The 27019-nt window shown below is 33.3% G+C and overlaps 1 protein-coding gene across 7 annotated transcripts in view; it reads left to right on the top strand.

The window, feature by feature from the left end:
* Positions 1-27019, top strand: part of EXOC6B (exocyst complex component 6B) — a 514225-nt gene that overhangs the window by 79583 nt on the left and 407623 nt on the right. For all 7 annotated transcript variants that reach the window (XM_016130555.2, XM_016130553.2, XM_016130554.2 and 4 more), the window contains one exon: positions 6478-6682. In XM_016130555.2, coding sequence (XP_015986041.2) covers positions 6478-6682 — 205 coding nt within the window. The remainder of the gene's footprint in view (positions 1-6477; positions 6683-27019) is intronic.

Below are 27019 nucleotides of genomic sequence, written 5' to 3'. Positions count from 1 at the left end.
GTAGGAACGAAAATTGTTTTTGTCAAATGCTTTTTGTCTCAATTGAGATGATCATATATTTTTTCTTTTTTAGTTTATTTATATGATGAATTATATTGCATTTGTGGGATAAATCTATAAATATAGTTTATTTATATGATGAATTATATTGCATTTGTGGGATAAATCCCTCTTGATCATGTTATGTGATGTGGTATTTGATTTGCTAAAATTTTGTTGAGGATTTTTATGTCTGCATTCATGAGAAATAGATATCTCTAGTTTTTTTTTTTTTTTAATTAAGTCTTTATATGATTTTGGTATCAGGTTAATGCTGGCCTTATAGAATGAGTTGGAAAGTATTTCCTCTTTGATTTTCTGGAAGAATTTGTATAGTATTGGCATTGTTTTCCTTAAATATTTGGTAGAATCCAACAGTGAAGTCACTTGGACCATGACATTTGTTTGTTTTTGGTCAGAAGATTTTCAAATACAAATTTAATTTAAAAAATAAATACAGGGCTGTTTGCATTTTTGTTTCTTGAGTAAATTTTGCTTATTTTTGTCTTTCAAGTAGTTTGTGCATGTCATCCAGGATTTTGAATTCGTTAGTAAAAATGGTTTATGATATTCCCTTATTATTTTACCATGTATAGGGTCTATAGTGGTACTTTCTCTTTCTTTGCTTATGTTGGTAATTTGTATCTTTTCTCTTTTTAAAATTTATTTTTGTTACAGTTGACTTAAAATATATTAGTTTCAGATGTACAACTAGTGATTACACATTTATATACCTTATGAAGTAATCACCCTGATGTGTCTAGTACTTATATGTTCTCTCTCTTTGTCCTTGTCTCTGCCTCTGTCTCTCTGATTATTCTAGCTAGAGGTTTATCAATTAACTTATTTTAAAAGCATCTTTAGGTTTTATTGAGTTATTCCCTGTTATTTTTCTGTCGTCTGTTTTATTGATCTCTGCTATAATTTCTAGTATTTCTTTTCTCCTACTTAGGGTTTAATTTACTCTTTCTCTAGCTTTATAAGGTGGCGACTTAAGAGCACTGATTTTGGTTTATTCTTTTCTGTTGTAGCCATTTAAAGCATTACATTTCTTTCTAATTAGTGCTTTTACTGAATCTTACCTGTTTTATGGTGATGTGGGCTTTTTCCAGATATTTTCTAATTTTCCTTATGATTTTAAAAATTCAGTTCAGTGATTATTTAGAAGTGAACTGGTTAATTTCCAGATTTTAGGGGATTTTTTCAGATTTTTCAAAATTTATTTGTAATTTTAGTTCATTGTGTTAATAAATGCAAAATGTATGATTTCAACCTTTTATATTTGTTGAGACTTGTTTCATGGCCTGGCATGTGGTCTATTTTGGTGAAAATTACATGTGTACTTCAAAATAATATGTATTTTATTATTAAGTTGAGAATTCTTTAACCGTCATTTAGGTACAATTGGTCAATAATGTTGTTCAGGTTTTCTATATTCTAATAATTTTGTATTTGTCAGTTGCTGATAGAGGAGTGTTGAAATGGCTTGTTATGATTGTGGATTTGCATATGTCTTTCTGTTCTTTGAGTTCTTGCTATGTGTATTTTGTAGTTCTCTTATTGGGTGTATACACGTTTAGCATTGTTATATTTTCTTGATGAAATAACTCATTTATTTATTATTGTGGAAGTTTCCTCTTTATCCCTGATAATATTGTTTTCTGAAACATATAGCCACAGCTATTTTCTTTTTGTTTAATCTTTATATTCTCTTTTTAAATATTTTTCGTGTGAAATATTTTTAACAGCTTTATTGAGAGGTAATTCACATACTATTCAATTTATTCATTTAAGATGTACAATGTAGTGGCTTTTAGCATATTCACGGAATTGTTCAACCATCACCAGTATTGACTTTAGATTATTTTTATTCTTCCTAAAAGGAACTCTGAGCTTCTTAGCTATCACTACCTAATTCTCTCCTGGTCCCTGACTTAACTTGCCAGCTACTGGGAACCACTAATTTTCTTTCTGTCTTTATAAATTTGCCTTGTCTATATTTATTATTGTCTTTTGATTATGGCCATCTTCGTGTGTGTGATATAGTATATCATTCTTCATCTTCATTTTTGATGGGTATAGAATTCTAGGTTATAGATTCATTCATTCTTAAAACATCATTTCTTTGTTTTCTGGTTTATGTACTTTCTGAGCAGAGGTATGTAAACCAGTCTTTCTTACTTTTGTTCCTCTGTACTTAATGTGTCATTTCCCCACCTGTTTTAAAACTTTGTCTTTATCAATTGTTCCCAGCAATTTGATTTTGATACACTTTGGTGTAAATACACATGCACACATATATCCTGCTTGTGGTTTGTTTAACTTCTAATTTCTCTTGTTATTTTTGTGTCTTTCTTTAAATACATGTACACAGTGTGAATATCTGTTTTCATGTGCTTTTTGCTAGTTTTGTCACTTCTGGCATTTTGGATCTTTTTCTGTAGACGGGTTTTGTTTTCCCTAGTTATAAGTCAGGTTTTTAGTTCTTATCATGTTTAGTAATTTTTGATTGGGTAATGGACATTGTATTTTGTTGACGAGTGTCAGATTTTGGGCCTTTTTTCTTCTTAGTATTGGTTTTGTCTTGGCAAATAGTTTAGTTTGCAGATCTATTCAAACTCCATTTTTAAGTTTTGCTAGGCCTGCCTTCTTTCCAGGGTGTTTCAGAGTAGTATTCATCTTTGCTTAGTAACTCAGGAATCCTTAAGAACTCCACACTTGGACTGTTCAGTTTGGATATTTCTCTGTCTTGTCTAAACTCCTGGAAGTGTTTATATTATATTTCCCTGGAGTCTGTCTCTCTCTCCCTCCTTTCCATCCCATCCTTTCTCTCTCTTCTTTTTGCCTGTCTATGTGGAATTTCACTTTTCCTTTGTCTGGCGTAGTACTCAGCAAAGACTCAAGGGAACTCCTGTGTAGATTTTTGGAGTTCTTTTCTGCATTGCTTCCCCCCCCCCCCCCCGCCCTCTTTTTTTTTTGGAATTCTTGCGGCACAACCTCAAGGTGTGTCAGCTTTCCTGAACTTCCTATCTCTGACTCTAATGCTGTAAACTGCTGGGTTCTGTTTGGGTTTTCTCTGACCCTTTTCATGATCTAGAAATCACCTTCAGGTAGATGATAATTCAGATAATTAATAAATAAACTCACCTTGTTTGTTTTTCTTTTTTCAGAGATTGCTCTTCTCTTACATGATGCCCAGTATATGGAAACAGTTGCTTCATATATTTTAGCCAGTATTCTAGTTTAAAAAGTGGGAGTTCATGTCTGTTCCTTATTACTTCTTTAGGTTGGAAGCCTAGTTATTTTTTTTTTAAGCTGTAAATACTGATTACACTATAAGCTTTTATGTTCCCTCAGGAAAGATATACAACCATCTGCTGTCTTTAGTACATAGAAGGGATTAAATATTTGTTAATTGATGCTTTTTGATTAGGAAAGACACTGATACTTCCTGTGCTGAAAGTTTTTATTTTATATGCTTATCATACCCTGAATTTTAACAAAATTTCTCCTGAGTAGTTGTGATCTGCTTTTAAAAGGTCACTATTAGAATTTTAAAAACCATTATTGTGAAAGAGTTCCATGGCAAGAAAGTACCAAAATTTAATTTGCTTGGAATTAACATTTCTTTTCTCATGATAGCATTCAACCATATCTAAATTATTCTGACCTTAGTTATTCAATTTATAGGATTATTTAGACCACTGTTCCTGCTCTCTTTCTTTTTATTCCTTGCTTTTATTTCATTTACTTTCTTTCTGTTCACATGTCTATTAGGGAGCCCTTATAGGGGGAGAGGAGGAGAGCTAGAACACCCACAGATGAAATACTAATTTGACTTTTGATTCAGTTTTAATAACGTTTAGAGGTTGTCAAAAGTAACGTAAAATCTTATTTTAAATTGCCATGACTTTGGAAATAGAATTTTATTTCTTTTGGTGTCTGCTATACAGATTTTTAATTGGTTATCATTCTTTAACTTGTCACTGATATTTGAACTACACAAGAAATTTGAATAATCTTATTGATCTGTTATAGTCTGAATATGAATATGTTAGAGAAAAGACAATAGGGAAATAAGGTGACATTCTTTGTTTCCAGGAATCACTGGGTTTTGTCCTAATTAACCTTGAAAAATGTGGAGTTATTTGACAGACCAGATGTTTTCGGCATGCAGCCATGTGTCTCATCGTGAATGTGCCTTGTCTCCGCAGGCAACACTGTTAGATTTTTCTCATTCTGTAAACAATTTTCCAAAATATAACTAAACCCTAAAGTGTGTTTATCTTTTTGGCTTAATTTCTGGCTTTCTATCCATTCTAAAGTTTCTCTCTAGAGGAACTGCATTTTATTGCACATAGCTCTTCATACCTAATTGTAGTATAAACACTATTCTGTTTACACTAAATCATGTAAATTACACTTTTTTTTTTTGAGTCTACATTTTTAATAAAAGCAACCATTTCAGATTTGTACTTTTATTTGTAAACTTAGTAGAAATAAACCTTTCTTCCCTACATGTATTGGAACTAAGATTTTGATTTTTAGAACATATAAGGGAAAAACAACAACCAAAAAAAACCCCCAGTAAATCTAATCTCTAGTCTTTGGTGTTTGTGGTACTTTGGTATTTATGTATTGGAAGAAGAAGAGATTGAGTATCTATTGTGAAATTTGTTCTTAAAATCTAGACAAGAGCTGTGAGTCATTTATAGGGTTGGAACTGAGTTTTCCTATACTAAATGTATCATTGGAAAGTAGGAAATTAAAAACAAGAGGAAAATTATCAGCTAATAATATGTTGCAGTCTAGAGGAAAAAAATCATAACATTTCTGTATATGTTTTCTAGTTATTTTTTGTGAACTTATGTGTGTGTATTTATTGATATTTAGCTCAGATATGCATTCATATTTGTAATTTACACATTCGTACATATTTATAACTTAAAAAATGTTATGCTTATAATTTTTACTTTTTGAAATAATTTTCATTCAAGAATATTGTAAACATTTTGCTATTTTGTTAGTCTTTTACTACACAGATATATCATAATTTGTTTAACCAATTCCTTGTTAGACAACTAGATTAGTTTTTTATTTGCTAACAAAAATAACTACAATTCAAGAAACTTATGCATATTTTGTACATCTAATTTTTTTTGGAAATGCAACTGTTTAGAATACTTGTTTTGGTAAAAGTTTTCATCGGACACTTGTATCATTAATGCAAATTTGTTTACCAGCTGGGTGTGAATTATCATTTATTGAAATCCATGATGATAATACCCCTTATCTTTTAAGAATATCTCGGTAGAGTGACAGAATTATGTTTATGATTTGCATTTCTTCACATATCAATTCAACTTCTTTATTCATATGTTGGCCTTTTTTTTTTCATTCTTTTGTGCACTTTTCTTTGTTCATTGCTTTAAAAAATGCCAAGTTTTTATGTTGTAAAAAAATCTTTATCAGGTTGCTGTTTCTTCTTTATTCTTGTGTTTTTTTTTTTGTATAACATTTTGTTTTTACCTAGTCACTTATTAATCTTAGTTTTATTCATTTTCTTGTGCTTTCCTACCTATCAGATAAATATCATCCATTTTATTATAAAATATTTATCTGCATTACCAGCAATATTTATTGTCTTAAGATCTGTTTTATCTGCTATTAACATAGCTATTCCATCACAGTTACTTTTTGAATGCTATATCTTACTCCATGTTTTACTTTTTTTTTGGAAATGTTTTCTCCTAGAAAACATATAGTTGGATCATGCTTTTTAAATCTTGTCTGACAGTGTCTACCCTTTGATTGGACTGCTTATTAGTCCATCTGCATTTAATTTTTGGTCTGTTTGAATTTTGTTCTTTGTTTTCTATGTTTTTCTTTAAATTTCTGCTTTCTTTCGTTTAAATACTTTATAGTGTACTCTTAAAATTTTTGTTAATTTTTTGTCATGATCAGTTTGAGTTTTTTTTTTTTAGAAGTTGCTCTGTGGATTATAATCTACATCTTAATTTATCACAGTCTACTTTAGGTCGTCGCTGATAGAAAGTTGGAATATACAGCAGTAGTTTTGCTTCAGTTTAGCTTCATTTTTTCTCTCCTCTTTTGTACTATTATTGTCGTACATATTATGTCTATATATTTAAGAAGCCCAACAATACAGTGCTATAATCATTGCTTAAAAAAAAAAATCTTACCTTTTAATGAAATTAAAAGATGAAAAGAGAAAAATATTTTTTGGTTATAATTTACTAGTTTCAATTAATTGGTAATAATTTGAGATTTCCATTGATTTTTTAATTAAAACTTAGTACTAGATTTGTCTTAATGTACTGTGAAAACTAATTCAGGCTAGCCCTTTTGCCTGAAGAATATATATGTAACCCTAAAGAAGACTGAGTTGAGCTAAAGGTGATATAATTCCTCTTATAGGCATTATCCTGCCCTGAAAACTCTGGAACATCTAGAGCATACCTATCTGCCTCAAGTAAGCCACTATCGATTCTGCAAGGTGATGGTGGACAACATCCCCAAGCTTCGAGAAGAAATTAAGGATGTTTCTATGTCTGATCTCAAAGACTTTCTGGAGAGCATCCGCAAACATTCAGACAAAATTGGAGAGACTGCCATGAAGCAAGTAGGTCTTGGGTTTACGATAGGTTGGCCAATGACTTTTCAAGTGTTCTGTTAAACACAGGTTTCTGTTGCCAAGTGTCTTAATTGTTTCTTGTCATTTTAGGGAAGTTCTTCAACTTTATGGGAACACAGGATTTAAAAATGTTTTATTTTCTTAATAGAGGAACAAATTATTTACTAGTATATATTTTTTGCTATTTGCATGTTTAGTAATTACTGATTGGTTGTGATGGTTTATATTTGGGCTTTGAAGAGGTTTTTCTATTTTTTTTTTTTTAACATGCTTTCCTTAACTTCGGATATGATTTGAAGCCCAAGATTTTTAAAAGTTCTCTTTTTAGTTAATGAACTAAATTGTGCTGCAGGTACCTTTGATTATTTACTGTGTAAGCAAGATGTCGTGTTATATATATGAATATTCCTGTAATTTTTGATATCATTGGACTTCAATGAAAAAAGGCCTATTGGGAAATGCTGTGAATTATATGATCACAGAAAGGGATTTATTTGCTGCTTATAAAAGAACAAATGTGTTAGGAATATTTAGATTTTTTTCTTTTAATATCTTCTTAAGTCACCAAAGCCACAGGAATGTCTGGATTTCTTTTGTCATTATGAGTAAAAGAGCAGTAATGATTTGTGTTGCTACTTGTGCTTTTGAAATTTAAGTCACAATGATTTTATTAAAATTTCTCAATGTACCTTATGATGTAGTACACAACAATAAATCGAAGATTCACTTGTTTATGGAAAGTTTTTTGATTCTGTAAACAACTGTGTCTTGAAAAAGTCATTTGTATTATTCTGCAAGAAGGAGAGAGTAGGTCATATTTGGTTCATATTTTTGGTCTCAGCTGGCCTTGATAATCATCTTTCAGCTGTCTGTCTGATTCTGCAAAAGAGATTTGCCTATTGGGAATCTCTTTCCTAAGAGAATGTAGATATTCTTTTCTCCTTTCTTCTTTTTAATTTTGTCAATGTTATACTTTACAAAGTGGAAAATTTAAAACTAGTTGATGATAAACCTGATAGAAATAGTCATATCACGTCATTTTCTTAGTGGTGAAGAAATAAAATTAATCTTTGAAAATATACCTTTGCATTGTTGGGTGACGTTTTGAGTATAGGAATGAAGGTATCTTATAAGATAAGTCTTCATTTTGGTGACTATTTTTTCCTAAACTTTCAAAATATAGATGACTATAGTGCAAAGCTTCTGTGGAAGGTTCCTTTTTTAAAGTTCCCTTTTCTAGGAATCTGCTGGTAAATTAACTTTACTTCCTTTTTGAATAAGGGGAGGATTCCATGAAGACTGTTATTTAATGTGAGATATTTGGTTTTACTCCTTATTTATCTGTAGAAATTAAGGCTCAGGGTGGAGAAGTAACTATACAAGTTCAGACAGTTTGTAAAGGTCAGATCCTGTAGTATAATTCAGGTTAAATTGAGGTGAATTTGTCTACTGTGGCACTCTATCTGTGTAAACAGCTGTTAGCTATGTTTTTGTCCTGAAACGAAATGATGAAGAAAACTTTCATGAATTTAGGGCTTTTAATTAACTGATAACCCTTCATTCCTCCAGTAATTCCTGACAGTGTAGCTCTTATTACATGAATTATTACCCTTTGTTATAGTATATTTAAGATCCTTTAATAAAGATATCTTACACATCTTAAAATCTTCTGTAGTAAAAAGTAAGGAAAGTAGGAGGGAGAGAAAGTACCACATATTTTGTAGATAATGTTAAAAAAAAAATCTTGTTTGAATTCATGGAGGTTGGAAAAGAGGGAGAGGCGATGTTTTATTTCTCACTTATGTCTATCTCCAAATGGTGTTTCTGATGGTTTTCTTCACAATGATGATTGAGGGACTCTTTCCATTATGTGACTGTGCCATCTTTAATATGACTTTGAAAATTGCTGCAGAAGAGGAAAGACAAAGAGTATTGCATTTGGAAGGAATTTTAAGGGAGGCATGGATGCAGCAAATTATCACTTCTATTCACATTTCATTGGCCAGAACTTAATTACATGGCTATACTAACGTGCAAGGGAGGCTTGGAAATGTAATCTCACCCTATTTCTAAGAGGAGGACACAAGTTTGGTGAATAGTAGGTAGTCTCTGGCACAGTCTACCCCTTCTGGTCATCAGAATATGTCTTTATTCTTTCTCTTATCTATAGAACATATTTGCCCTTCCCTAAGAGAGGCAACCCAATATCACACCCAGTCACTATACCCATTTCAAAGTCTAGTATCTTCCAGAGATGTTCAATACTCTCCATCAGATCCAGATGTGTCTCTTGAGAGGCTGGTGACCAGGAACTAGGGTGACAAGCTATCTGGGTCTGTGTCCTCTCCTAATATACAAGGAAGAAGCAAAAATAGAACAATTATAACAAAAACTTCCATTTAGAAAAGAGGAGAATGGGAAACACACAAAATTCCCTGCTTCATAGCAAATCCGTCATCCTTTAGGGAAATCTTTTTGCCTTGGTAGCTGGGGAATTTCTTGCTTAGACGTTGTTCCTTGCTGATTGTTCTCCTGGGCGCTTGTCTGTGCCCTGATTTTTCTTGTCTATGTTTTTTTCTACATACATTTCTCTCTCTCTCTGTCCCTGTCCTGTCTCCTTCCTTCCCTCCCAACCTGCCTCCCTCTCCACATCTACCTTTATAGCTACAACCACATTTATATCTATCTATATCTTTCATTGCCTGCTTTCTGTTCCTGCAAGTTCAGTGCCCCGAAAGTAGTTTTAAGGTTCTAAACAGTCAAAGGTTTATTTAGTCCAGATTAGTAGGGTTTTGGCATTATAGTTACCTCAAAACTCAGTATGCCTTTGATTTTTTTCTTTCCAACAAATTCTATATGGACATCATACCCAATGTTCTTTGTAAATACAATTTTCAGGAATATTTGGGGAGGTAGTGGAATTGAGGGAGCATAGTCTTTGTCTCATGCTGCTGTCTTTAATGCTTCTGTTTTGAGACTATATGAAAAATGGGTGTGAAGATCATATCTGAATCTCATCTTTGCCTCAGGATTAAGTCACTTGTTTCAACTAGAAGTCTTCTTGGGACTTTCTTCCTCAAACCTTTATCTTTCTTTCTTCTTAATTGTTTGGGATCTATATGTGTTCAGCTTTCTAATTCCCTGAGAACTGAGTGTCTGGACTTCTATTTCCTTTCAGTTCAGGTTGTACATCAGCAAATTGGTTTCTACTCATCTCTTTTATGTAATACCTTGCTAAAAGCAGAAAGTAAATGCCAGTATACATTGTCTTTGACTCTTCAGTCACTTATAGAGCCACACAGGTTTTAGCTTTACCAGTTGTTTTTCCTCAGTATACAGGCTCTCCAGGCTTTCCACTTGTGAAATATATATTCTGCTGCCCACTGCCTGATCTCTAAACCAATGCTGTTTATTTTAAGTTTTTTGTTATTCTTCTAAAACCAGTTTTTTTTTTTTTTTAAACAATGCTTCCTGCTGTAATAGCTAAGCTCAAAAATCTCACGATTGAAATTTTATTTTTAGTTCATGTAAAGTCCAAAGCAGATGTTCTGGTGGGGTGGCTCTTCTGTAAGTGATCATCAAAGGATCCAGGACTCTTTCAACTTGTGGTTCTACCATTTTGACCTGTGGCTTCAAAGGTTGCAATAGTTGGGAAAAGAGTAAATAATGCCTGGAGGTTTATTATGGACCGGGCTTTAAGTGATACATATCATTTTTGCCAACCTTACATTAGCCATAGCTCACACACTGCAAATGAGACCTGGAAATACAGTCTGTGTGACCAGGAAGAAGAAGAAATAGGTTTGGGAATAGCTAGCTAGTCTCTGCTACAACCTGCTATTATATAGCCTAGAAAAATATGTATCTTTCATGTCTCTTGTTTAGTTTCTTCACAATTTCATCTTTTGACATTTCCTCCATATGTTTGCCTCTAATTTGCTAATTCAATTTTTAGCATTGTCAGTGCTGCTATTCAGAATTTTATCCTTATTATTTTTTGTTAAGCAGCCAAAGTTTAGGCTTTAAAGAATTTGTTCTTATCCTTCTCTAGAATCATATGAAAAAATAGATTTGAAAGTCTTATTTATATTGATGGTTGGTTGGAGCTCTTCTAGAAATTATGTAGGTAAATATGCTATTTTTTGGTAGATGTCTTCCTTTATCTTTTTCCAACCACTGTATCCGGAGTCGCTACAGTTACGCGTGGGTGGACTTTGTCCTTGATACAGTGAAGTGATGGAGGCAGTTGATAAACTGGCTTCATTTTGTGATACACCAGCTAAAAACAAACAGAAAGTCTCCAAAATAATTAAGCTTTAATGAGCAAATTAGGTTTCAAACTTTTATCTGAGATTATAATTTAAAACGGTTTGTTGTTTAATTTTATCAAAAGGTACAATAAAAAAATACTATTTCAGGATGATCTGAAGGATAAATTTATTTATTAACTATTAAATATCTTCTATATTTAAGGTCTTATATTGTCTGTAGGTAAAGCTTTATCAAAGTAGGAAGCTCTGCTTTGATTGCATGTATATCCTATAAAATCCCCTCCCCTTGAATGTGTAGGCCTGATCTAATCAGGTGAATTTGTTTAAAAGAAGGATTCAAAGTGGCAGCAGATGCTCTACCTGCTGTTGGTCTTGAAGAGGAAACAGACTTCCATCTTTTAGATTAAAAGTGTTTAGAGGACCCACCTGTGGATTTGGCCATGGGAAACAGAGCCATTTTTAAAGTAGGTAGAAAAATCTCTTCTTTTTTCCTAGCTCATTTTCTATGTTGATCTTCCTCCAGTGTGCTTCCAAAATACTGTACAAATCTGATTTTGGAATTTTCATTTTAGCTTGAAGTGATTTTCTAAAAAAAATATCTAAAGTTCTTTCTTAATTATCTACCGTTTTTCTGTTTCTTTTGAAATTGATTTCTGTAATTCACTTATGGAATTGATTTGAGCAAAAGGGAAGTTCTGTATTTCTTATTTTGATTAGTTTGCCTTAGGCTTTGTGGGGCTAAATAACCTTTGTAATGTAAACATTCTTGGTTAGGTTGATTTCTGTGGGAGGCCCTTTAATGGAGGGAAGGATTTATTTACTTTTACAATTCTAACGTGGCCTTGCCAAATTATATGGGTTATATAACTGATGCTTAGGAAAGGAACTGGTTGCCCGTAAAAGAAATTGAAGGCTTCCAGGCATTCTTGCTTTAGTAACTGGTTTTAAAGAAACTGACCCTTGGGTGAGATTAGTTGTCACCATGGTCCTTTCCATCCTTGACTTTATTTGGTTAAGTGTTGACTAGAGCAAAACATGCTCTTTTATTTATTGTGTAGACCACCTTTTAACTTAGATCTGGCAACTGAGTTCACGTTGGCCATGTAAAGACTGCCAAGTAAAAGCAGTATTGCTGTTGAAACCCCTTGCACTGGATGCTATTATGCAAGACTTCCACAGAATATGGCCTTGAGTCAAAGAAGTTGGTGTTCAATTGGTCTGATGTTCTTGGATTTACTTTATATTGTCTTTCCTTCTTGGATTTGGTGTTTATTTCTTACTTTTGCTCTTTGCTGATATGGATGGCGGGGGGAGGGGGTAAGGTGGGGTAATGTGAGAGCTGTTTATAGGGATTCTTGAAGTAGGCAGCCATCAGAAAACCTTATCTAGATAGTACAATTTTAGTTTACTGGTAACTGATATGATAGTTAACAGTATAGACTGAAGTTTAGGTTAGACTTCTAGATTTGCCATTTGCCAGCTCTATGACAATGAGCAAGTTACTAAACATCACATTTAGTCTTTTAAAAATAAATTTATGTTTAATCGTAATTGACTCACTTTTAGTTTTAGAAACTCTATAAAACTGAAATTTTTAATATTCTTTTCAAAGAAGTGGAAAGATTTAAGGAAATCAAGTACTTAGTCCCAGGCATATAATAAAGGTTAAATAAAAAAAAAAAATGAAAAAAAGGACTATCTTTGGTGAATGATGCTTATGAATAGACTGAGAATGTGGAGAAGATAAAGAAGTTGAACTTAATGTAGTGAAATGCTTTTGTTTTTTTATTCCTAGAATCCAATTTCTTGTGGCATTTTCAGCCTTGAATTAGATCTCATTTTAAAATATTTTTTGTCTTTGCCTTAACAAATTATTTCTATTACATATACTTCTAAAATATTTTGAACTTGATTTCAGTTAAAAAATACCCAAAATATTAGATGACCATTAAGTTTGAAAGATAAATATCCCTTTACTGATGAGAGAAGAAAGATAATTTGTTCCCTAAATCTGTTTTGAGGGCAGTATTGCAGTTTGGTTTTGAGGCTTTCTGTTCTTCAGAGCAGACAGGAAACTATAAGGTGTGTGTGCGCGTGTGTGTGCGTGTGTGTGTGTGTGTGTGTATGTATATATATAATACACATAATATTTATTTGTTCTGATTAAGAAAAGCATATCAACTTATTAGGAAAAAATTTTCTTTTATTAAACTTCAAGAGAAAGTTGTCATATGGACTTCAAACATGGCTTTGTGCTGGGCTCATCCTAAAATATACCATTGCTTAGGAAACCTAGAGGAAGAGCAGTTATTACAATACTTAGATCATTTCCTTTATATATATATATATATATATATATATATATATATATATATGCTTTGGTTATTTTAAGATTAAATTCTTTTGAGACTATTCTTTTTATTAATCCTTGGTTTGTACTAAAGAGCAATAATACTTAATTTAAAACAATATAATATCACAAGAATAAACTGATGAGTAGAACAGAATACAAGTATAGAAATTGACCCTAATATATATAAGAATTTAATAAGTGATAGAGGTGGTGTCATGCAAGAGGCACAGACATACACAAATTAGCATTATACCACCATATAAGCATAAAGTAAGAGTTCCCTCAGTAAACCTTATAGGAAGAAAAGTCAGCACAGAGCTTGAAAACACCATCATCCTGTTATTCAGTGGAGGGATCTGATGGGTTCAGCTTCATTGTACAAACAGTGGTACATGCCTCAGAAGAGGACTCTGCTCTTGTATCGTCTATAGGGAAGTTAGGAAGGGGTCTGAGAACATGTAGTCGGTGTGTACTAAATGGCACCTTTCTGGTCTTAGACGTGATTGTTGCTTTACTTATCTGTCTTCCCAAGCAGTCTGTGGTCTCTGTAAGGACAGAGGTCCTTATCTTTATATCTTCAGCACCTGCTATCATCGTATTTGGTGATTGTAGGTAGTTAATAAATCAATTAATGGCTATATTCTGTTTGTATTTAATTAAATTTAATGTACCTACATCTTAATGTTTTTTTCAGGAAAAAATCCTTTTTTATGTTCTAAGGTATATGTTCTTAGTTATCAATTATATGAAAATATCTAAATTAAAGTATATAAAAATATCTAAAATTGCTCTTTGAATGGATTTTGACCCTATCTGAAAATACCGTGGAGGTGTTAAGAAGTTATCAAATTGACTTTTTGTTAAAGATGGTGGATTGAATGCATACATGTATGTATATCTTCTACCTCTCCAAACTCATAAAAACAAGAGCTAAGGGAATTTTTTTGAAAAGCGCAGGATCCCAAACATAAAGAATACAGGAGAAAAAGTGATAGCAACATTTTTTAGAAGCTGCAGAATGGAAAGAAGTGTGATCATTGTCCTAGCACACCCAAGAAAACTCAGTCCTAAACCAGTAATTGAAAAAGCTGAGAACAACTTAATTTTTAGTTTTTTACAGATTCCTCATGTCTTAGAAATTGGCAGCATCAGGTTCCTTTGGTAAAAGGGAATAAGATCAATGTCCAAACAGAAAGATTGGTTGAATATCTATTTCAAAAGCAGTTAGACACCTGATTTCTTCCTCACCTATTCCCTAGTAGTTAACTGCCTTATCCCAGCTCTAGCAGAAGATCAGAGGAGAATAGACACAAGTTGAGGGTAGGTTTACCAAACTGAAAGCAGTGAAGGTTTATGTACTAAGTATCGTGATTTATCCTGAATCTTACAGCCTTCTTTTCTGATTTGGTTCCCAGATCTTTAATAGACAGGCTTATACCTTTCAGGTGTGAGATTTGAAGATACTCTGAATAATATGATTAGCCCAAGAGAAATGTCCTAAAAAGATGTCTACCGGGTAGCCCCCAACAAAATGGACAAGTCAGATACCTTGGAAGTCCATAGTTGACTAAAACTGATGTATATGCACAGAATTTTCAATCAATTTTTTAGTTTTTGCTAATTTAAAATATGAACAGATAGCTAAGGATCACTAGACATTTGAGAAAAGCCTCTAACATGAAAGTTAAATGTCAGAACAGAGATTATACAAGAGGAAAACCAAAAAGACAAAACGATAATCAGTAATAACATTAGAAAGATAAGAGAAAATAAATTACATGCAAAAAGCAAGATCAGATTGCTACATAAAAGGAGAAATTGAGAGAACAAAAAGAACGATTGAAAATATGGTAGTAGAAACTACTTAAAGAAGGGGATTGAAAATAAGGTTGAAAAAAATCTTCCAGAGAGAAGAGTGAAGAGAAAAAGAGATGGAACATAACGTGAAATAGAAACTATATAAGAATATTAAGGGGTCAGTCCTGGAGATCTAGCATTTGAAGACTAGGCATTCAAGGAAAAGAAAGCAAAGAAAATGAGGAAGAGGAATTTAGCCATAAAAATAATATGGGAAAATTTCTCAAAATTCTAAGAAAGCCTAACAGATTACAAGATCCATCAATTGTCTAACAAAAGGGATAAAAATAAACGTACATTAAGGCATAGTATGAAATCTGAGAATCCAGAAGACAAAGAGAACATCCTAAATGCTGCTAGAGACAAAAAACAGGTCATATACAAAAGATTTGGCATCACAATTATTTTGGACTTTGCCACAGTGATACTAGAAGCTAGACTGAAATGGAGCAGTGTCTTTAAAGTTCTAAGGGAAAATGATTATAGGTCTATATTTCCATATGGAACCATAATACCAAGCAAGTGAGAGGGTAGAATAAGTAAAGTTGTTTTCAGTAATGAATAGCCTCAAAAATTTACTTCCCACATATAACAACCACAAAAAAGGACCTGAGATATTCAGGACATGGATAATCCAGTAGAGGAGAGAGGCAAATAGAGTTTCTAAGATGATTGTTAAGGGAGGTAGTTGTTTGACAGTGGAGTAGCAAGGCAGAAAATACAACCAGCATGGCCTGGAACATTTTAGAAAGTATAAAAAAGATATTCCTAACAAGATGAAAGTAAAGGAATACTGGACATATTTATGCATACTGAGAGGAAATCGAGATGGGGAGAATTTGGAAACAGAGTAATGCTAAGTACATAGAGAACTAAGCGAACATGAAAATAAGAAAATTATTAACTCCAGAAAACAAAAGTTGTGTAAGAAAGTGATCATGGTATCTTATGTGGCTTGGCTGTGAATTGCACTTACATAATTATAATAAATACTAAAAGTTTATCAAATTAATCCATTGATTTATCTCTGTCTCTGAGAGGTGAATGGAAACTATGTGCAAATTATGTGGTACTGGTGGCGTGTTGTGTATTTGAAAGAGACTGCAATCCTCATCTTCCATGGTACAAAGTCAATAGATAATGCTTAAAACTTAAAACAGAACAGAACAAAATAAAACAAACAAAAACAATAGCCAAAAGCAGAAGCAACACAAGTGTTCAATGGCAGATGAATGAATACATGAAATTCAGTATACAAATTCAATGGAAAAACATATTCAGCCTTGAAAGAAAGGGGAATTTTGAAAACATTGTGCTAAATAAGTCAGGCACAAAAGGATAAATATTGTTGATTCCACTTGTATGAGGTTCCTAATGTAGTCAAATTCATAAAGACAGAAAATAGAATGATTGTTTCCAGGGTATGGGAAAAGAAAGGATGATAAGTTAGTGTTTAATGAATATAGTTTTAGTTGGGGAAGATGAAAAAATTCTGAAGACGAATGATGTTGCTGGCTGGTACAACAATTTGAATGTGCTTGATGCCACAGAACTGTACACTTAATAATAAGTAAAAAGGGAAATATTATGCTATGTACATTTTACCACAGTTAAAAAAACAAACAAACAACCCCAAACAGGAAGTAGCACACATGCTGTAGAGAGATTAAGAGCTAAGCATCAAAAGAGTGATTGCTTTTGGGCAGCAGGATTTGGGGGGGTGGGGAGGAGAGGAGAGGAGGAAACTTTTGTTTCTCATCATAAACCCAGTAGAACTTTTTGACTATGTACAGTTTAATGATGCATAGCTTTACATGAATAACTTGGATAAAATATATTGAACAAAAAATAATACATAAGTCATCAGATTTGGAATATATATATAGCAGACAGAATTTGTTGGTGGACTGAATATGAGGTAGGAAAAATTCTGATTCTCAGGGTACAAAGGAAGAGTTGCCTTTGTTTTAGGGACTATTTAAACTTATCTATGGCATTATTGATTTCCTTTTCTGCTTTATGGGGGGTAATTGAGCATCTCCAGTCCTCAGATTTGTAGGTGTTAACAAGATGGGATTGGAATTATGTGTTAGATATAAATTAAATTAAGGTTCATTCAATTCTCCGTTATATTGTGTGCCTTAAGAGAACAGATAATTTTAGTAGAATGGGCAACAAAGCAAATGTTTTTTATAATGTGAAAATCTTGAGGGTGATTAAGTTTGAAAATTTGTGATAATCAGAATGATCTCTGTCCTTTGTCTTGAATTCTAAAGATAAATATTTACCTGTGTTTAGAAGAGAATAGGAGTTGTTCAATACTCTTGGTTGCAAAATAAATGTCAACCTACGCCACCACTGCCACTATTGCAGGCCAACATACTCATTTCATACTTGGGCTTATGTTCTGATGAGTAAGTGAGTGGTTCCTGTGCTGCTGCAGGAAAAGATTGAGAAAGGGAATTAGAAGAGCAATGAAGGAAAATAGTGCTGATAGGCTAGCATTCATTTAATTGGCTTGGCCTCAGAGTCTTGTGAGAGAGAGCCAGTGGCCTCATTATTATTATGTTGGGAAATGTAACTTTCTCTTAAACTTAAAATAAAGGAACATGGCCCACATTATGAAGTTTTTCTTGGGTGGTTTATATAGTAACTGAACTTCATTCTAATATAGTACCCCTGGGATTTCCCATTGCCCCAAAGTGTCATGAATAAATGTACTATACTAATGTGAAAATGAGGTTCAATTCACTGAACTGACTTTTGACTTGAACTGTGAGACCAGTACTTTAGATCCAAGTTTATGAGGTAGGAATGAATTGATCTTATTAACATAAGTAAGATGATATCTGGTTATGTTTTTATTTTATAACATAACCTCTGAAATATGGAAGGATACTTAAGAGGCAATTTAAAATGATGACTTAAATATAATATGCAAATATACAGCCTAAGTGCTGTTAAACATTACTACATAGGGGGCCAAGAACAACCACTTTATTATTTTTATTATCAGATACAGTTTAGATTGCTCAGGCACAGCCTCTCTCTGTCTTTCTAAAAGATAAATGGGAGCAAGATGTATTTTTCATCTCATCATTGGAATGAACTATTAAAGCTTATGTTTAATAGGTAGTGATCTCTCATTTTAGGTCTGAATGAACTAGTATTCTTGTGTTTATTTATAAAGTTACTGTCTTACTTTGTATATGGATGGTGTTTTCTCAAGTCAGATAAAACAACTACATGGTTGAAATAGAATAAATATTTTAAAACAAAGACTTGCTTCTCTTACTTCCTATCTCTATATGCTAAGTTCCCCCTTTCCATTTTTCTTCGCTTTTTTCCTTCTTTACTTCTCCTTTTTCCTTTCTCTTTCTCCTCCTCTCTTTCCCTTTCTCTTAGTTGTAGAAATCCTGCTTGCAAGACCTGAGAATTCAACTGAGTACATGCTGAACACCCCCAGCTAGGAATCTTTAGTGTTAAAAAATAAACCATGATGTAAGATCTAAAACCATATGAAATTTAAGTCAAGTATGAAGTCCATGGTATTTGTTCTCTAATATGTATGTGTTAAGCTGTGTGGATAATGGTTCTTTGGTCTAAAGAACAATTCTAAGTATGACATTTTTAGAGGGTTTAAATTCAATGATAAGGACTAATCAGTTCTAGCTCTTCCCAGGTCCTAGATTTTCTTGATATTCTGATACAAACGCATTATTAATTCTAATTAGATTATATACATTCTACTCTTAAATCTGATATCAACAGTGAAAAGTATACAAAGCAAACAAAGATGCCAAGAACATGTTTAAAAATTTAAGTCTTGTCCATTTTTTGCTTCAATCTGATTAATCCTTGGACCCTGCCTGCAAATATCATCATTTAGTCTGCTGTTTGAATTCCATCTTAAATTAAAAGTTTTTTGTTTGTTTGTTTTCAGTGCTTTCTCACGTTTGATTCTTCTCTGCCCTAAGTTTAGATCTATTTAATATAATTCTATAAAATAGATCTCATAAAGCATGATTGATAATGTTTGGTTATTTTAATTTTTTTAAATGCTTTTATTGGCTAGCAGAATTCATTAATACCTAAGAAATTAGATTTCTTAAGTAATTGAGTATAGAAATTACTGTAACATTTTATAAATAGAAAAATTATGAGTTGTAAAATATTATAATCTAAGAGGAATTATCACCAACCAAGCTGCCTTTTTTTTTTTTTTTTTTTTAAGGATTGAATTTGATTATATTGGTTATAAGAACACTTCGAAGTAGCAGTCTAAGAATGTAGACCATGTAATATATTAAGGATTGAAAGGAGACTAGTTCCATTGCTGACACTCTCAAGGACTATAGACATTTACTCATTATGAGTTTGACTTACACTCATTGCAAACTAGGAGAGATAATGCCTTACCTTATCTTTATCATGTAGTTAAAGTGATAATTCAGAATACAGAGCATCAATCAACCCTCTTTGTAATAATTTTTAGGGAAAGTAGGCTCATGTCCATGCCTAGTCAAGTCTTTTCTGTAGAAAAACTTTTACAGTATCTTCAATATTAAAGAACAGGTTTGGAATCAAGAAACCTGAGTAAAAACCCGGCTGTCTCACTGATAATGTGATTAGGCAAAACCATCTAAGCCCTTAGTTTCCTTTTATTAATAAGAGTCGAATAAAAGCATACATATAAAGTACTTAGCCATGTGTCCAAAACACAGTGGACACTTAATAAATATGGCATTTTTGAAGAGTTTTTGATTTGAGATCTATATGATTTTATCAGCCAATTAAAATCTTCATTTGGAGTAGGTTGATTATTGATGATAGCCTGATAGCAACTGTCTCTCCATCTTATTAAACAATTGCAACTATGGTTTTCCATGAGTATTTTAAAACAAGCTGATTTGGGGAGAGTATGAGCCACTACTTTTGGAGGGAAATTTTTTTTTTTTGACCTTAAAAGGTTTTCCTTATTATTTTCAGGCTTTGGTGTTAAGAAATGCAGGGATTTGTTGTTGTTGTTGTTTATTTTTGTTTTGTGTTGTATTTGAAGTGATGGCTTTAATGTCAACGAGAAACCAAACCCTAGATCTGTTTAAATAAGCAATTTCAGACCATAGAAATTAATGAGACTTAAATAGATTTTGCAGAGTGTAGTAGAGCCAAGTTTGAGGTTTGGATCTAGAGCCCTCCTCAAATCCCCATAGTGTGCCCTTTGACCTGCGGAATGGCTCTTTAACAGTTCTGGAGAAACCAGTTGAGAATTCCTAGGATTGTTGTGCTCTCAGCAAGTGGTTTATTTTTGTCCTCTGCCAGATGTTTTCTTTATGGAGCATAAAAACTCCATCAGAATAATACTACGGAAACTGATATGTGAGGAAATAAAAAGGAAATAAAATATTAAGACATGTTCAGGAGTGCCAGAGAAATAGACTCAAGGATGATATAGAACGAGAGGAATCTAGCTTAGTAATATTTTCTCACATCTTTCTAGATCTCCCTGATATAAAAGTTTTAGCAGGTAACCCTAAAGTAGTTAAAAAATTTTTCAGTGTATAATAAAATTCACTATTTTTTGGTATGCATGAGTTTTTAAAATGTGCATAGTTTCATGTAACCACCACTACAAACAAAATACAGAACAATTCCATCACCTCCCCAAATTCCCTTTTGCTGTCCCTTTGTTATCAAACCTTCTCTGTACTCATAACCTCTGGTCATTGATCATGAAGTATATAAAACATACAGCATGGGAAGCACATCCAACAGGTAATGACTACCAGAAACTTTAGTTAATTAATTAATTATTGCTGGGCTACTCACTGATTGGGAATGAGTCCTTTTTCTCATTCTCTCTTGTTTAGGATTTTAACAGAGAAATAAGCCCCAAACCAAAAATGCAAGGTTAAATTTTTGCAATTGAATAGTGACAGGAGAACACCTAAATTGTTGCTTTTTCTAGACCTATGTAATTCTAAAGTTTAGAGGCTTTATCACTTTTGAGCTTGACTCTCTAGGGATGGATGCTTTCTGTTTTCATTAGAAGGTGAACAGATAAATCACTGCTCCGAGATGGTTAGGGAATATTACACTTTGGACTAGAAGTATGTGAAAAAGACAGATTATTAGAGTTGAATATTTCACTCATAGACTTCTTTCTTTGTTCTTTGTGAGAGACTAATGAACAGCAGTGGCAAGAGTTTATACTGTGAGCTGAAAATTTTCAACTGAGTGTGTTTTATTTGTTTTGAAAACTTGCAAAAAAAGTTGTTTTGTTGACAGTTCAGGCTACTTTACCTTCCTGACATGACATACTTTTCTAATTGCACATCTATAGCAAATTTAGAACAGCTCTCAGTTATTACTTGTGTGTGTGCATGTGGAGGAGAAAATTCTCTGCAGATTAGGGCATTAGGGAGAAAGAAAGCCTTTGTCGGATTGTGGTGCCTGCTTGCACGTGTGTGTGTTTGCTTAAACTTAGAAGTCAGCCAACCGTTGAGGCCTCAGAGTGTGGTTAGCCATTAATACAGAACAGTGTATAATAGAGCTTTATAAAATTTTTTAGGTATTTGGAAATTTTGGAAAATTTAAAAAATACTGTTTTAGAAACGAGAGTGGCCTGTTAGGGGAGATGATTACACTCTGTACCAGTGAGATGTTAGTGAGATTGGGAAGAAACTAGGGACTCGAAGAGACCTTATTTTTATAAACAGTTTTTTTACAGGGCCAGTGCATAAGAGGTGTTCTTTCCCATGTCACACTACCATGAGGAAAGTGGACTTTAAATCACAAGGAACCCACTTATGGAATATTAGCTGATAAAAGGGATCTGGAGCAGGTGTTTGGAAGAGGGAAACCTATAGCTTAGTATAGAATCCAGGAAGTGGAACTAAGATGGTAATCATTTACTGACATTTTCTTGTGGGGATGAGTCTGAATTGGTTCTATCTCTTTGTTCACACAGAACCTAGACACTATGTATAAACTAAGCATTCATCAAATTTTTGTTATATTACACATACGTATGCTTTTTTTTTTTTCCTTTTGGCAGAGTACTTACACATTTAAGAACAGGGAATGTCCATGGGTATTATGAGAGTTTTAATTATTTTCCTACTCTTCTTAGGCTGTTAATTTATTAATGAAACCTATGACTATTATATTCAACTTTTATATCTCCAGATGCAATTTATCTTTGAAAGTCCAGATGAAATTTATTTTTCTAAAGTATAGTTTTATCTTGACTTTCCTCCAGTGAATCTTTCTCATTTCTATATGAAGTGAATTTTTTATGGTGTTAAAATTTACTTAATTTTTAAAAAATGTACAGTTTTATAGCATTAGTACATTCACATTGTTGCGCAACCCATCACCATCGTTTGTATCTAGAACTTTTTCATCTTCCCAAACTGAAACGTTGTAATCAGTGAATTTTAAACTTGTAGTTTTTGCTCCAGTGCTGACAGAACAAATAAAGTCTTTTATGAATGTGTTGAGGAACTTGTGATCTCTTTGCAGGGAAGAAAAAGAGGGAAAGAACAAAACCGGCATTCACAGAATAGTCTTTTAATTTAATAAGAAGTAGATTGTAATTATTGAATTTTATAGATAGGTTTTTCTATTAATTTTCTTAAAAAATTTGTTTAGAAGTAACAACTGGGAGTAGCCCTTACTCTCTCAAAGCCTTTTTATTCTCTCTGTGTGCGTGTGTTTCTGCAGTTCTTGTATCTAACAAGATACTTATATAGAAAGCTATATTTTTACCTTAGGTTTTGTGTTTGGGGCCAGTACTGGCTGGCTTGTACCATGATGATCTTAATTAACTTTGGAGGGCTATACTGTGGTAATACATATGGTGATTTTACTGTGGTATCAGAGAATTTAGGGATAAGGAGTATCTGTTTTTTGACTTAGGCTGAAGTCTGTTATTAATTTGCATCTTTTCCTTACTTATAAGTAAACCATATAAGAAAATAAACAAATGCTAAAATAATAGTGTGGCCTACTTCCCAACAGAATGACTTCAGCTCTTCTCAGTCTGCTAAATGTGACTCCTCGCCGTCCTGATGAAGAGGCTAGGGCCAAAGTGGTCATGTTTTGTTCTTTCTTGGTAGATCTTCAAGCAGAGTTGGTCTTTTATCATTGGAGAAAAGAGACATCTACAGCAGCAGTTCATAAGCATTTTAGAGACATAAAGCTTTTGAAAATTTTCATAAAATGTCAGGGGATTTAAGCAGTCTGTGAAATATATCCAATTTTATATCCCTTGTGGGAGCCATCTATCTGAATTATTAAGGTCCACAATCATTATCAGGTTCAAGCATATTCTGGGATTCCCCTATTCTAGTTCCATCAGTAGAAATGGTTGAATAAAGTTATAACTGTCTCACAGTTCACTTTTATTCCATTAGCGAAAATGGATGCTATCTTTACAAACACATTGACAAGAAGGTTCAGGGTGCTAATAAACTTTTCTGAATGGCTGAGTTTAAATAGCAGATAGATGTCAGAGAATAAGTTGACCTATGTTGCATTTTGCTGTAGAAGTTAGATAAGGCTGTATGTCTAAACTTTGATTTGGCTCTGATTTCTCATGTGCTTTTGTCACTTATTTTCTCTCTCCTTATTTCTGTTGTATAGGTATTACAGAAGAAATAGAATAGGACAAAAAAATGAAAAAATGTTCTAATTTTGACTTGAAATAGTTAGAGAGAGCATTGTGTAAGCTTAATATTTGTATCCATTTAAATATTCAGTATGACATAAAAAGGCATTTTACTTTGGTGAAGACTTGACCTCTTTCTTTAGAGGGAAAATGCTATTTTTTCTTTATGAAAGACCTTACCTCTTAACCAGTGACACAGAGGAACTGAAGACTATTAGGCAGAAACTCTTTTAGCTTTCAGCACTTAAACTATCTAAGTCTCCACCATTTTTTATTGCTTTAACTCCCATCTCAGAGGAAGAGGCTATTTCTCCTGTTTAAGGCTATTTCTTCCACTTGTTCTCAGTCTCATTTCTTCATTCTGTCAGTTATTCCCCCCGCCCCCACTTTTTCTTCAACCTCTCCCTTTCAATAATTCTTTCTACTTTACAGTTGACATGTTCAGCTCTCCCTTTTGTTGGCCTTATCGCGGTAATCCCTCTTCCTTTCACCAAATCATCCAATGCTTTTTCCCTCATTTTTCCTGTCTCATTGAATGATGCCACTGTTTATCCAGGATAGAAATTTGCCATGCTAAGAAATTTGATAGTTGTGTAGCGATCTAAGTATAGTAACTAGTATAGTAAGTAAAATGTTGTGGGATGGGAAGAGTATATATGTTATATTGTAAAGTGAAAATTTATTGTACTAGTAAAAGCAGAATATAAGAACTATGGAGATTCTTACTTCCTGGGATAGTTTGAAACTTGTAATATCTGGAAATAAAGATGGAGTAAATAGCCTGATGAGGCTTCTCCTTCACACCCCCACCACACTTGACTACATGTACTAGTGCATGGCAGGTCTCTAGGAATTTTCAAAAAAAAATTTTGACACCTTATCTTCAAAAGAAATTGAACATTTATGCCCAATATCTGTGTATTTGTATTTATAAATTACATATGTGTATTACTTTTACTAACTCATTGGTTCTAAACTTTTTTGACTATCGACTACCTTCAGTAGAACATTTTTATGTATATATTCCCCATATACGTATGTATCATTTATTTATAAATAATATACAGATGTACTGCTCTCATTAGCTATTATCTTAGGGCCAGACATATATTTAAGTGAGAGAGACATTGTTAATAATGTGTTTAAATCCCTTTTTAAAATAGTTTCTTTGATAGTTTCATATTTTGGGAGTTATTTTCAGATATGCTTTGCTCATTCTTATATTTACCACATGATGTGTTTGGCAAGGGGCTCTCACAGGTGTATCAGTTATCCATTGCTGTTTAATAAACCACCCTGTAACTTAATGGCTTAAAATAATACTAATATAATAGTTCTTGTCAGTCCATGGATCAGTACTTCAGGCTGGGCACAGCTGGAGAGTTTGTCTACTGGTCCTGCCAGGAATCACTCATGTGGTTGGCTGGCATTTGGTGCCAAGTGTTGTCTTGGTTCTCTACATGGGCTCTCGTTCCCTAATAGGCTTAACTGTGCTTCCTCATAGATGGTCTTAGGGTTCAGAGAGAGAGAGAGCTGAAGCTGTTGGACTCTAGTATTTGACAACGTCCATAACATTCCCTTAGCCAAAGCAAGTCACAAAGCCAGTTCTCACTCAAGAGGGTGGAGATCATTTCTCCACCCTCTTGATAGGACAAGCAGCAGTGTCACATTGTTAAAGATCAAGTGCACGGGGAGGCATGATTCATTGAGGACCAATATTTTAACAGTCTTAATAACACTAGGATGAAGACAGATATTCTTGTTGTTTGCATGTGCTAACAGTATTATTTTTAGTTTCTTTCTAGGAATATGTTAAAGCCACTTGTTTATTTTTTACAAGTTTAACTAAAACTAGATAATATAATCTAACTTTATTTAACTGAGCACATGCAATCCATAATACATCACAACAAGCTGAAAGAAAATAAACAAATGAGGATATTGTATCAACCACTCTGCATGTCATTCCTCAATGTAGTATTTCTTGAATTCCAGATGTGGTGCATGACTCTCTAACATAAAGATAATGAGGGTGTCGGTGTCATTTCTTAAATCAAATGTTAGAAAACCTTAGTTACTTAATTTTTTTAAAAGATGAAAATAAACATAAATACCAGTGGATTGTTTTTACTTAACCTTGGGAGTAGACACACCTACTTTGGAAACCATTGGTTAAACTGATGTGGAATTATGTGCCGTGAATCTGTAGCACTGGATTGACCATTTGTGTCAACCCTGACAGAAGTTGGTGATTCAGCGTAGCATTCTGCTGCACTAGACTGAGCCTTAGTGCCTTCAAAGTAGTTATTTAGGCTGGCCTTCACAAATAGATCATAGGTGGTATCTAAGATGAAATGTGTTTGCTATTCTGGTTATAAGAGATTAATTTTACTTGTGAAAGAGGTAGAGTGTATAATTTATAGTTGGCATTTTAGGAAAGATCTCAGCAGAGAGAGAGAGAGAGAGAGAGAGAGAGAGAGAGAGAGAGAGAGAGAGAGAGAGAGAGTGTGTGTGTGTGTGTGTTTTGTATGAGGGAGCTGGGAGATTATGGCCTTCCATATCTACTTTAGTAGTATACATCTTTTTAATTATCAATGGCAACTTTCAGTTGGTTTCTGTATTCAAAGAAAAACTTTAAGAATATTTTCATGTATTTTAAATTTGTGTTTAGATGGGAGATGAAAACAGGTGTTTATTTCCAATGTATGAGGTTTGTTTTAATCCTCTTCTCTATAAACTCATTTCATAGTTGCAGTTTCCTGATGTATGTGAGTTTGCTGATATGAGTTCTTTAACTTTTTATACATGGTTGTCCTATTGTACTGCTGGAGCTTTGAGCTTTTACTAAGGAGTTTACTACCTTGAAAAGCCCTGTCAAAATTCTAGTTGTGGTCATAGCTACTTCTCTTATAGCTGTGTTTTCCTGTGGCCTGGTGACTACAAAGAAAGCTTCTTCCATGCAGCCAGCAGGATTAACAAGTAGGCAAGCTGAACCCCAAAGCATTCAGTCTTCTTTCCTGCATTGACCCCATAACCTCTCCTCTGGTTGGCAGTGTGCTGGTGTTGACAGTTCCCCTGGTTCAGCCAAAGGTGAAAGATAATTGCTTGTGGAGTAGTGGCTGGGATGGTATGTGTTTTTGCAGCAAGCACCCCCATCCCCGTCCCCAGGCAAA

Source organism: Rousettus aegyptiacus, unplaced genomic scaffold (assembly GCF_014176215.1).
Source record: "Rousettus aegyptiacus isolate mRouAeg1 unplaced genomic scaffold, mRouAeg1.p scaffold_m13_p_7, whole genome shotgun sequence".
Lineage (NCBI taxonomy): Eukaryota > Metazoa > Chordata > Mammalia > Chiroptera > Pteropodidae > Rousettus > Rousettus aegyptiacus.
The sequence above is the reverse complement of the archived record's forward strand: the minus strand, read 5'-3'. Positions and strand labels throughout refer to the sequence as shown.